Source organism: Rhizophagus irregularis, chromosome 27 (assembly GCF_026210795.1).
Source record: "Rhizophagus irregularis chromosome 27, complete sequence".
Taxonomy (NCBI): domain Eukaryota; kingdom Fungi; phylum Glomeromycota; class Glomeromycetes; order Glomerales; family Glomeraceae; genus Rhizophagus; species Rhizophagus irregularis.
In genome coordinates this window covers 2,400,640-2,414,146 of record NC_089455.1, presented here as the reverse complement: position 1 = coordinate 2,414,146, position 13,507 = coordinate 2,400,640, and the positions used below count along the sequence as shown (strand labels likewise).

Sequence of the window (13,507 nt, the reverse complement as noted above, 5' to 3'; positions counted from 1 at the left end):
TTCGGTACCATTTCTAACAACTCTGCAAAATCAAAATCAGCATTAATTTGCCGTGCTGCTCCAAAAAAATGTTCACAGGCTTCTGAACCATGAATCCAAGGAATAAGAGGATATTGACTATAATAATCTCTATGAGCTTTTACAAGTAAAACTATTGATTCTGCTAATGAAGTCATTATTGCAAATGTTTGAGATGCAATAAAGTTCTGAGATACAGAAATAAATTCAGGATACTTTCGTGCTAATGTATTTATATGAAATCGCCAAATTCGCAAAAAAAAATAAGAAGTCATTGCCATTCTTATTCGTTCAAGAGGTGAAATATTTCTATTCAAATAACTATCAACCAATTCACCTAATAAAATAAGATAAATATTAAATAAATATATTTAGTATATTTATATTTATAAACAAAAGAGTTGCAGTTCCTTACCAATTATAAATAGATATATAAATGTGCCCTTGAATTCGGATTTGATCTTATTATTAGAATCAAGGCAACATGCCAAATTTTTAGGGCAAAAGGTTCGATAAGCTGCACCATCGTCTTGACGATCAAGCTTATACACATCAGACTTATACATGGGACTTTGGAGATGAGATAACAATTTTGTAAAATGATTAAATCCTATAGTAGAATGACCAAATGTGAGAGCTCGAGCACCAGACATTGCTGCATTACGTCCCGTCTTCTTAGCATGTTTAGGATCTTGAATTCGTACTATTGGTCCAATATTTGGAAAAATTGGACAACTGAAATCAATGTTATATGGTGTATAATTAAATCTAAGTCTATCGGAAGTTTTAATCTGTTGAATTTGAGTTTGTGCGTTAAACTCAACTTGTGCACACTGGTCAAAATCAATACTATCGGGTACATATCGGGTACCTGATATGTGTATAATATATGTGATATATGTGTATGATATTTAACAATATCACACATATCAGGTACCCAATATGTGTAGTAGAAATGTAGAAAATCGGTGACATATACTGTAAACATCATGTATACATCTTACACATATCGGGTAGTCAAATATCGATGACATATCTTGTAAACATCATGTATATATCTTATACATATCGGGTAGTCAAATATCGGTGACATATCTTGTAAACATCACGTATATATCTTATACATATCGGGTAGTCAAATATCAGTGATATATATTATAGATATCATATATTTAACACACATATATCGGGTAGTAAAATATTTGTAATACATCAGTTAGTAGCTATAAATTTCATATTGAAACCAATAGATATATATCTCTTTTTTTATTTTAATTCAGATAAAGTGAAATTCAACTTTATTAAAATTTAAACAATAATACAAGTCTTACTCTATCTACTACATATGTAAAATCAAATAAAGTTGAACATTAAAAATAAATAATTATACTATGTAATATGTAAAGTTCTACTAAAAGTAACAATGATAATAAAATTATCTGTTTAACATTTAAAAGAAATATTAGTGAAAATATTAGTAAGTATATTAATTAATAAGAGAAATAAAAATAGAAATGTTAATAAAAACGTTAGTGATAAATATAGAAAATATTAGTAAAAATGTTAGTAGGAAGAAAGAAAAGTTAGTAAAATAGAAAATATTAATACGAGAATGTTAATAAAAACATGTTAGTAGTATTTAATATTAATAGAAAATGTTAATAAGTGGTAGAAAACATAGTGAGAGAAAAGAAAAAAAGTATTAGAACGTCAATAGAAAATGTATATATAAAAGAAAAAAACAAGCATAATGAAAATATACCTTTATGTTTATTTCTAATATAAAAATAAATAAAAAAATATAATAATAATATTATTTCATAATACCTAAGTAAAGAGTTTGTTTTAAATAAAAAGTTTAAGAGAAAGGTTTTTACGAAAGGAAAAAAAAAAATAAACAAAGTGCGAAATATAAATACTGAAATCATGTGATCAATCGCCTGATTACAACAACAAATTCTGATTGGGCCATGGATTTTAACCCCAACATATCGATCCGGATTATTATAATTAATAAAATGCATTTATACTATTTATACTAGAATTACACTGCAAGTTAAACTCTTTATTACTTTAAATAATACAAAACCCTACTTAAATATACCAATTAGTCACATATCGGGTACCTATCGGTAGCCTATTATACATATACCAGTCAACAAGTTAAATCACTGATTTTTCATAATATCACAATAATAAATATTCATTCAGAATCTTTCTCCTTCACCCATTCAACTTACAGTTCGTATTATTATCCAAGAAGCTGCATCTCTAAAGAAGAAAAAAAGTTAGTAAACGTTCCCAACACAAAGAAACCTCCTCCCTTCCCATTCTACTTACTATTAGCCCATTCTGAAGTCCAGTATCCAATAGCTGCAAACAAGAGTCTCTAAAGATAAAAAAAGAAAGGGAACATTAGTAAATGTTCCTAATTTAAAAAAAAAATTCCCTCCCCTCACCCTTCAGCTTACAGTTCGTATTATTATTCAAGAAGCCACGTCCCTAAAGAAAAAAAAGGGGAATGTTAATAATGTTCATTAACGTTCTCAATTTTTTAAAAAAAACTCCCTTCTCACCTCCCATTCTACTTACGTTTCCATGTCAGGTATCCAAAAGACGAACCTGGAGTCCTAAAGAGAAAAATAAAGTTAATGCAAAATTGGTATAATTAAACATGAAAGTATTAAAGCAAGATGAATGAACGCTTTACCTAGGACCAGGAAGACACGCCCCCTAAAAAAGAGAAGAAAAGGCATGTTAATGATATTCCAAAGGCAAAAAAAAGTGAAAAATCCCACCTCCTAACTTACCTTTTATAATCCAAGTCGAATCTAAGACCTTAGAAAGGCATCCCTAAAGAAAAAAGAAAGAGGAACGTTAATGGTGTTCCTAAGACAAAAAAACAAAGAAATTTCCATTTACCATCTGAAATCAAAGCCGTTCAAGCCGTCTAAGTCACATTCCAAAGGGAGAAGACCGAAGACGCTCCTAAAAAAGAAAAAAGTATTTTTTTTTTATGTTCAGTTGGTGAGTCATGTGACTGATACTGAAGCTGATGAAATGCTTTTTAATAGAATATTTATCATATCGGCAGATTTGTTTAGAAACGGGTCATATGATCTGATTTACTGAGCGATTTACTGATCGTTGATTAATATTTTTTTTTATTTTTAATGCGAATTAGCGAAAGGTAAGTTTATTTTATTTTTTTCTTTTTATTTGGGAACGTTACTAACGTTCCTTTTCATTTCTTTCTTTAGGGATGAACTTTTAGACGAACCTGCCCTTGAAGATTAAAAAGTAAGTTAACGACTTAAAGGGAAGGTTTTTTTAATAAAAAGGAACGTTAATGACGTTCCCACAGCAAACCTCCCTCCTCTCACACCTTTAACTTACCCTTTCGCAAAAGAATTCCAAGTCCGAATGCCAGTTCCTAAAGAAAAAAAAGGAACGTTAGTGATGTTCCTATAACAAAAAAACCATATGCTTAACTTACTCTTTCACGAATTCAAGTCCGGGTGACAGTTCCTAAAGTATTTCCAAAAAAAAAATAATTTTTTTAATAATTAAAGACTGAACTTTAATGATCTGAAAAGAAACGTTAAAACGTTTCTTAATTATCCGCTCCTCATTTACCTCTATTCCCGATCATCACCATTCCAAAAGAAGAGACCGTTCCTAAAGAATAAAAATAAGGTGAGTAAAGAAAAAAAATGAAAAAAAAAAATGAAAATACTAACCTTGCACAACTTCCTGCATTCTTAGAAATCTACCGAAACTGCCGTTTTGAAAGAAGAGACTGTTCCTAAAGAAATAAGAATAAGGTGAATAAATAAAAAAAATGAAAATAAACGAAAATATACTAACCTTCCCGTCCATCTTGCATTCTTAGAGGTCCACCGAAATTGTCATTCTGAAAGAAGAGAAAGAAGAAACCTTTCTAAAGAAATAAGGATAAAGTAAGTAAAAGAAAGAAAAAACCTAAAATTATAAATAAAAAAAAAATGAAAAAACGAAAAAATATACTAACCTTCCCGTATCTCTTGTATTCTTAGAAGTTCACCGAACTCGCTGTTCTAAAGAGACAATTCCTAAAGAAATAAATAAAGTAAGTAAAAAAAAAAGAAAAAAGAAAAAAAATGAAAAAAAAATGAAATATACTAACCTTCCACACCTCTTGCATTCTTAGAAGTCCAAATCGCCGTTCTGAAAGTACCGTTCGGTCTGTTCTTGAAGAAACTGGAGAAAAAAAAAGATCAGATAATCAAATCTGATCATTTAATCAATTTTTTTTCGAGGCAAAATATAATATTAAAGACTGAAAAAAATTTTATTTTATTCTTTAATGAAATGGTATAACTATAAAGACCAAAAATATGTTTTTTTTAATAAAATAGTCTGTTAAAAGACCGAAAAAATGAGAATTTCTTTTTTGTATAACGATCTGTTAAAGATAATATGATCATCATGTGATTAGCCATAATTTAATACGTCAGGGCGTAATTAAATTAATTAGTAATGAAGAAGGGTGAGTTATTTTAATGTTAATATTTCTTCTTTAGGTCACCATAGCCTTGGGTACTGAAAGCTGATACTATGCCGAAACTATAATACAATGCTAGTCTTAGGTTTTGGCATTTCAGCATTTCACGTTGGACCAAATGGGTTTTGGCAAGCAACCTTAAGGTAGAGGAAAGGGGTTGTATTTCTTATTTTTTTAAGAGAAACGTTTCTAACGCTTCTCTTTTTCTTTTTTTAGGTTGCCGGACGAAATAATATGACCCGAACTTTGGAATTTAGGTAAAAAGGGGGTGGGAAATAGGTTTTTTTATTATATTTATTAAGAAACATTACTAAACGTTTCTTTCTTCCTTTTTTTTAGATTGCCAAAGAGAATCGGGAATATTCTTTAAGAAATGATACTAAATGTTTCTTTCTTTAGGTTGCCCTAAACAGTACAAATATCGGGTGCCCGATATATATTTGGAAACATATCAGTGACAAATCGGGTACCCGATATATATTAGAAAACTTATCAGTGACAAATCGGGTACCCAATATATGTAAATGCCCGATATATGTCTGATTAGTCACCAATATATGGGTGCCCGATATATACCCGATAGCATTGATTTTGACCAGTGGCACCATCAGAACCAATTGAGATTATGTGTAATCCAAGTTCCTGTGCAAAATCCAAAAGTAACTTATGTATATTGACGATTGATTCCGTTTTATCGGATCTATTGTTAGGAAGAAGAGCAATAATTACTGGAGGAAATTTTGGCAACGGAACCTAAATAGAATTTCGTAATGTTAACATAATTATATTTAACCTGCCTTACCAATATATTAATAATATTTACCTGTAATATATACACTCTTACATATTTTGCAATAGAATTATTTTCCTTAATTTTGTTGATTACAAGTGGAATATCGTTATATGTTTCGATACTTGTCTCATTAACTGAAAATGTAGATCCAATTATGCATCCCATCTGCAATGAATATCGGAGGCGAGGTTTTAGTTTTGTATTGTCGGACATAGCTGCAATCGGTCCATCATAACCAATTGAATCCAAAAATCGCTTAAAATGAGCTACGTTTTCAAAACAAAGTGTTGGATCCGTTAATATATCTTCAGAATTAGAACGCAAACGCCTAAAGATTGTTAAAAAGCTTTATTAAGTTATTTTTTAAATAAAATGTACCAAGATAGTAATTTTATACCTGATATTCTGGATCGTTAAACCTTCTAAGTTTTGTCGAAATAAATTTAATGCACGCGGACTAAAGGTACCAAGTACTATGAGAAAGTTTTTAAATTCCTCAGAATATTTCAGGTTTTGTTTACCCTTATTTTTCTCTTTTTTAGATGCAACTTGTGTCATAATTTCACAAAGACCTGTAAAAACTGGTTTTTCTTTAAAAGCACCATTAATACCTTTATTTGCCAATGTTACCCAAACATCTGAAGCTGTATCAGAGTTATTGTCTTTGATAAGAGACCAAACGATATTAAGATCAACATATTTCAAATACTTTTTCAGAGGATCATTTTCGAAATAGTGTTTTGGGATATGCTTCAATTTTGATTTTGGTGGTTTTACAATTGCAATTCGATTTTGTAAATTCTTATCAACTTTTAAGCTAAGACATTCATTACAAACACTTTTATCAGTATATCCTGCGCAATTCATTGAACGTACAGAATTACCTTGATTAAAGATATTTTATTAATATGTATATATACAGATTATATGAAACAAATAGCGCTTCAACTTACAATCACGATCAACTCGCCATATTGCTTCTGAATATAACTGACGATTCAATCGGCATTTTTGTGAATGAGTTAATCTCTTACGCGTAAATTTATTTGGAAAGAGATTAGGGAAAGCTCCTTTGCTACAATTTCAATTCTTCTAGTTCCGCCAAATTGAACAGGAGTACGACTGATATATTGGCGAATTGATCTAGATTTGAGACCAGGGCAAGGTTTTCGTTTATTGTTAGATAAGGTTATTGCATCATCTTCACTACTTGAGTATTCATCCTCAATATCACTTTCTGTTTGTACTTCATTTTCTTCATCAACGTTAAACAAATCATCATCATCCATTCTATCATCATCATCACTTTCCCATTCTTCGGCACTACTAACATCATCTGCATTTTCATTTTTTTCATTTTTTTTTAGCTTAGAAATCGGTTTATAAAAATTCAAGATAGATTGAACTCCTTGCTTAGCCAAACATCCTTTACCCTTAACGTGAATATTTAAAAAGGTTTCATCATAGCGACGACCAAGTTTAATAGTTTTACCACAACGATAAATAACTTTCTTCATACGAAGTATGTGAGCGCAATATGGATGTTTTGCAAGTCTTTCCTTGCTATATTTCCAAGCAAATGGCATTTTAAGAAAAACAAAAAGAACCAAAGTTTATGATAAAAATATGAAGAATTTTTAAAAATAAAACGTATAACAAGAAATGAAAATACACAATAAAAAAATAAAATGCACGATAAAAAAAAATGAAATGCACGATGAAAAAAAAGATGAAATGCACGATGATGAAAAATTGTATGATGAAAAATTGTATGATCACATTTTTTATATATAGATATATACTAATAATGTATAAATGTATTTTATACAAATTAAAATCTGACTTGCTTTAAAAATCTATTTCCGTTATACAAACGTATACCTAACTTCTAAATTTACCGACTGATCGGATTATACAAATTTAACTTTAAGTTTCTAAAAAGTGATATAGTAACTTTATACAAACCTGAATCCCAGTTATATATATAATCTTTGGGGTTCTGCTCCAACGTGGACGCCGATATTCTAGGTAAGTTTCGAAACAAATATTTCGAAACTTCTTTAAAAATGTTTTTTAATAAAAAAAATGTTTTTTTTTTTATATAGGAATTTGACTCCAACGTGAACGCCGATATTTCAGATAAGTTTTAAAACTAAAGTTTCGAAACTTCTTTAAAACGTTTTTTAATAAAAAAAAATGTTTTTTTTATCTTTTTTATATAGGAATTCGGCTTCAGCGTGGACGCCGATATTCCAGATAAGTTTCATTTTCGAAACTTTAAAAAAAAACGTTTTTAACGTTTTTTTTATATTTAATTGTAGGGCTATCGGTTCCAACTTAGATACCGAAACCCAAGATAAGTTTCGAAAAATTTCGAAACTATAATAAAAAAACTTCGTAAGTTCTTTAATTTTTTTTTTTTAATAAAATATAAACGGTTAATACTAACCGTTCTTTTTTACTTTTTTTTAGTTTCAGCACTCGGGTGGGCTTCCGAAGTACAGAAATCCAAAGATTCGTAAGTAGTACAAATTCTTTGGATTTTTTTTTGTTTTTTTTTTAAATAAAATATGAATGGTTAATACTAACCGTTCTTTTTACTTTTTTTTTAGTTTCGGCACTCGAGTGGGCTTCCGAAGTACAGAAATCCAAAGATTCGTAAGTAATACGAATTCTTTGGATTTTTTTTTTGTTTTTTTTTAATAAAATATGAATGGTTAATACTAACCGTTCTTTTTCTTTTATTTTTAAGTCGGCTCTCAGATGACTTCTGAAGAATAGAAAAATGGAAAAAACCAAGTTTTGTAAGTTCGAAACTTGGTTATTTTTTTTTTGTTTAATTTTTAATATTATGAACGGTTATTAACCGTTCTTTTTCTTTTATTTTTTATAGGTGGGAGGGACTTCTGAGTTCCGAAGAACGAAAAAAAACCAAGATTCGTGAGTATATATACGAATCTTGGTTTTTTATTTTGTTTTTTTTTTAATTTTATTAACGAACAGTTACTAATAACCATTCATTCTTTTTTTTAGGTTCGGTGGACTTCTGAATTCCGAAGATCAGAAAAGAACCAAGATTCATAAGTATATACGAATCTTGGTTTATTTTTTTGTTTTATTTTTAATATTACGAACAGTTACTAATAACCGTTCCTCTCTTTTTTTTATATGTCAGGTGGATTTCCGATGAATAGATAAACCAAGATTCGTAAGTACAAATACGAATCTTGGTCTTTATTTTTTATTATATTTTTTTGATTTTTTTTTCTTTTATTTTGTAGGTTTCGGCATTCAATTCTTGAGCGTTGGATATATGGGTAAGTTTTGAAGTAAAACTTTGAAACTTTTTCTAAAAAAAATTATTTTAATTTTTTTTAATTTTTTTTTTCTATTTGTAGGTTCAACTTTCGGTTCTTGGGCTTTGGATTTATGGGTAAGTTTCGAAGTGAAACTTCAAAACTTATTTTAAAAAAAGATTTTTTTTTAATTTTTTTTTAATTGTTTTCTTTTTTCTATTTTGTAAGTTCGACTTTCGGTTGGGCTTTGGATATATGGATAAGTTTCGAAGTTAAAACTTCAAAACTATTTAAAAGAAATATTTTTTAAATTTTTTTTTTCTATTTTATAGATTTCGGTTCATGGATTTTGGATATATGGGTGAGTTTTGAAGTGAAAACTTCAAAGCTTTTTTTTAAAAAAAATATTTTTTTTTTAATTTATTTTAATTTTATTTTTCTACTTTGTAGGTTTCGACTTTTGGTTGGACTTTGGATATATGGGTAAGTTTCGAAGTAAAACTTCGTAACTTATTTTAAAAAAATATATTTTTTTAATTATATTTTAATCTTTTTTTTCTACTTTGTAGGTTTCAACTTTCGGTTGGGCTTTGGATATATGGGTAAGTTTTGAAGTTAAAACTTCGAAACTTTTTAAAAGAAATTTTTTTTAATTGTTTTTTTTTTCTATTTTGTAGGTTCGACTTTCGGTTGGGCTTTGGATATATGGGTAAGTTTCGAAGTAAAATTTCGAAACTTTAAAAAAAATTGGTTTTCTTAATTGTTTTTTTTTTCTATTTTGTAGATTTCTTTCAGCTCTAGGGCATTTGGATATATAGGTGAGTTTCAAAGTGAAACTTCGAAACTTTTTAAAAGAAATATTTTTTTAATTGTTTCTTTTTTCTATTTTGTAGATTTTGACTTTCAGTTCTTGGGCTTTGGATAGGTGAGTTTCAAAACTTTGCTTTCTTTTCAAAACTTTAAGAAAATTTTTAATTTTTATTTCTTTTTTTATTTTGTAGGTATCAGCTGCGATCGATGGTTGACAATAGATGGTGAATGGTGAATGGTAGTTAGGGATGGTAAAGTCCTAGGTCCTGGACCTAAAGACCTGGTCCTAGGACCTGGTCTGCAGATCTTTAGGTCCAAATTTTGGACCAGAGTAAGCGGAGAGCCTGCAAAAAGTCCTAGCCAATAAGGTTATAAGAGATCTATATGTTTAAATTATATATGTATAATTTGCTGTAAATTTGATTTTAAGTAATTATAAATTATAAAAAAGTGCACTGCAATATTGCAATACAATTTTTATATTATTAAAATCATATAAAAAATGAGTTGCGATATTGCGATTCACATTTTTATATTAAAATCAATATAAAAAAGTGAATCGCGATACCGCAACTCACTTTTTTTATATAAAATCAATATAAAAAAGTGAATCGCGATACCGCAACTCACTTTTTTTTATATAAAATCAATATAAAAAAGTGAATCGTGATACCACAACTCACTTTTTTTATATAAAATCAATATAAAAAAGTGAATCGCGATACCGCAACTCACTTTTTTTATATAAAATCAATATAAAAAAGTGAATCCCGATATCGCAACTCACTTTTTTATATTTAATTATTACTAAAATTCATAAAATCTATAAATAACTTAGTCAGGACCAGGTCTTGGGGCCTTTGAACCTGCCAGGACTGGTCCTAACAGGGCCACCCAGTCTGCAGTCCGGGTTGAATAGGACTTATAGGTCAGAATGGGACGACAGGACAGGGGATGGCATCTAACCATCCCTAATGGTAGTAGGTGTAAATAGACAGATACTGTAGAATGTAGATATTAGATATTTAATATGATAATTTTTAATATGTAATTTTAATAAAGCGAAATAATAAAATTTAATCAATTGATTGTTATTACAAAATTAAAAATAAGCTAAATACATAAAAATCATTAACAATTAGACAAAATTAGACTTAATTTTGTCCAACATTCGGCAATTTGAAATTTGGACGAATGTCTAGTAAAAAATTGACAAATAGTTTATTTCCGATTTTTAATGAATTTTTGCTGATTTGTGATTGCCAAGTGGCAGGCGTTACGGTGCAAATCGTCCATAAAATTAGTTGCTGATTTTTTTGGTGCTGATCGGCTAAAGTCAGACCGAATTTCGTCTAACATTCGGCAATTTAAAATTTTGCCAAAATAGACTATTCTGACCAGTGTAATACTTATAAATTATATAGAAATACTATGTTAAAAATAATTAAATATTAGTTTTAGGATTTGGATTATATTTTAGCCAAAATTAAGTATAATGCAAGCTAAAAACCATTTTAATTAGTTTTAAAAAAAATCATTTTTTAATAATTTTTTTTTTTTTTCTGCAGCGAATTTGCAGTTTTATTAAAGTAAAAAAATAAAGAAAATATATACAAAGTAAAATTCCCTAATAACTACTCTAATATAATTAAATTACAAACCACTCGTCATACTGGTAAGTACGCATGTGCGCTGTTGAGTGATTGTTTGACTCTGTAAGTAGACTTCGTTTAGTAACGGGTCATCTTAACCATAAAGGCCCTATCTTCAATGTTTGGTGATCACGAGACTCACAGTTTTTAATAATTATTTATATTTATTATTTTTATTAATTATTATTTTATTTATTATTTACATATAAATTATAAAAAATTAGTAATTTAAAATATGATATTAATTATTAATTTTTTTTATTGATAATAAAAAAAAGATTGTTAATTTTAATAAATGATTTATAAAATAATTTAAATAAACTGAAATTATATTTTATTAAATAAATTAAATAAGTTTTAGCAAATTAGTATAAAGTTAATGTGATAATTTAATTTTAAGCAAATTAAATCTATTTTAGAAAAAGCAAAAATATTTATTGCAGTTTTCAGAATTCTATGTATATTGTGATTATTAAGTGATTATAATTACAGGACAATTACAGGACAACATTCTCTGATTTTTATCTGGTAATTATCTTGTAATCTAATAATTTTTTTATCAGATGATTTATAGGAAGTAGTATAATTTTAAAAAGTGCAATAATTTTATGTATGGAATTTTATTATAATATTACAGGACCCGCTTACTTATAATAAAAGTTACTGTAGAAAATTGGCCCTTTACTAATAGTTTTTACCTTACTTTTTTCTTAAATTCTATTGGTTAATTAGCTAAAAAGGAAAAAAATCATAACAATCACAGGTCGAAATTAGTTAAATAGGGTATCAATAGGTTATCAATAGGTTATCAATCAGCTATCAATAGGCTACCCTATTGGTAGCCTATTGAACTTGCGCCATAATCCGTCACCAATCGGGCAGGCTAATTGATAACCTATTGAAAACCTATTAATACCTTATTGATAACCAATTTGATAAAAATACCAATAGGATACTAATAGGTTATCAATAAGTTATTAATTGGCTAACAATCAGCCTGCCCAATTGGTGACGGATTATGGCGCAAGTTCAATAAGCTACCAATAGGGTAGCCTACATCAGGAAATTATATAGTGCGAAAAGTTGCGCAAGTTTACACATCATAATATTTCGTAAGCTTCCAGACCCGCCGCAAGTTTGCGTAAGCGTAATATTTCGTAACTTTTTAAAATATTTCGAAATATTACGATATGCAAAGCTTCGTAATTTTACGATTTGTAATATTCCGTAATTTTGCGGTTCGCAATATTTCGTAATTTTACATAATATTTCGTAAGTTTTCAGACCCGCCGCAAGTTTGCGTAAGCGTAATATTTTGTAACTTTTTAAAATATTTCGAAATATTACTGTATGCAAGGCTTCGTAATTTTACGATTCGTAATATTCCGTAATTTTACTGCGTAATACTTCGCAACTTTTTAAAATATTTCGAAATTCTATGATGCGTAATGTTCCATAATTTGACGATTCGTAATATTCTGTGATTTTACACAACTTAATATTTCGTAATATTTCAAAATATTTCGATAAATAATACTTCATTTTCTGTACTATAAGTTTATATAATGTATGTTTTATTAGATATAATCATAAAAAATTACAAGTATTTATTAATATATACAGAATACATAAAAGTAAAAAAGAGAAAGAGTAGAGTAACAATATTATTAGACGTAAAAAGAAGAGAAACAGCTATAGTAACGTTAGTATTAGATATAAAGATAAAAGAAATATTGTTATTATTGTTAGTATTAAGGTAAAAGAGTTAAAGAAACAGTAAAAGGAGTAAAAGAAACATGGATATTATCGTTAGTATTAAAGTACAAGTAAAAAGAAATAAAGGAAACGTAGATAGTATTGTTAGTATTACGACATAAAGTAACAAAGAGGTAAAAAAAAACGCGTTAATATTAAAATAATTAGTATTAATAAATAAATATTTCTATACCTGCAAAGTAATTGAACAAAAGAATAAAGAAATAAAGAGAAAGGAAAAAATAAACATGTTGTTAGTATTGTTAGTATCGTTAGTATTAAAGTACAAGTAAAAAGGAATAAAGGAAACATGGATATTATTGTTAGTATTACGATACAAAATAACAAAGAGGTAAAAAAAAATGAAAATAATTAGTATTAATAAACAAATATTTCTATACCTGCAAAGCAATAAATTATGAAATATATGTAAATATATTGTATATAATTAAAGAAATAATAGAAAGAAGAGACAAAAAAATTAAAAATATTGAACAAAAGAATAAAGAAATAAGAAACAAAAATAAATAAGACAAAAACGCGTGCATGATTAAATGATTAAATGATTAAATCACATGCAAGGATCAGCCTAATTTGATTGGCCAGAAAATACGATATCGTAAAATTACGGAAATCCGCA

The 13,507-nt window shown here is 28.1% G+C and overlaps 3 protein-coding genes across 3 annotated transcripts; 2 read left to right on the top strand and 1 right to left on the bottom strand.

Annotated features, from left to right (window-relative positions):
* Positions 1-3,441: 3,441 nt before the first annotated feature.
* OCT59_018407 (uncharacterized protein) lies at positions 3,442-4,098 on the top strand (the record flags this gene model as incomplete). The annotated part of the gene is made up of 6 exons (XM_066148753.1): positions 3,442-3,470; positions 3,591-3,714; positions 3,784-3,842; positions 3,911-3,925; positions 3,972-3,977; positions 4,074-4,098. The coding sequence occupies 6 exons, from the start codon at positions 3,442-3,444 to the stop codon at positions 4,096-4,098; spliced, it is 258 nt and encodes an 85-aa protein (XP_066004649.1).
* Positions 4,099-5,104: 1,006 nt separating this feature from the next.
* On the bottom strand, positions 5,105-6,221 carry OCT59_018406 (uncharacterized protein; the record flags this gene model as incomplete). The annotated part of the gene is made up of 5 exons (XM_066148752.1): positions 5,105-5,314; positions 5,385-5,429; positions 5,625-5,682; positions 5,752-5,776; positions 5,966-6,221. The coding sequence occupies 5 exons, from the start codon at positions 6,219-6,221 to the stop codon at positions 5,105-5,107; spliced, it is 594 nt and encodes a 197-aa protein (XP_066004648.1).
* A 2,446-nt stretch (positions 6,222-8,667) lies between these two features.
* Positions 8,668-9,575, top strand: OCT59_018405 (uncharacterized protein; the record flags this gene model as incomplete). Its single annotated transcript, XM_066148751.1, has 9 exons — positions 8,668-8,671; positions 8,753-8,787; positions 8,879-8,889; positions 8,983-9,011; positions 9,101-9,133; positions 9,220-9,252; positions 9,328-9,359; positions 9,435-9,468; positions 9,544-9,575. The coding sequence occupies 9 exons, from the start codon at positions 8,668-8,670 to the stop codon at positions 9,573-9,575; spliced, it is 243 nt and encodes an 80-aa protein (XP_066004647.1).
* Between the last annotated feature and the right edge of the window lie 3,932 nt (positions 9,576-13,507).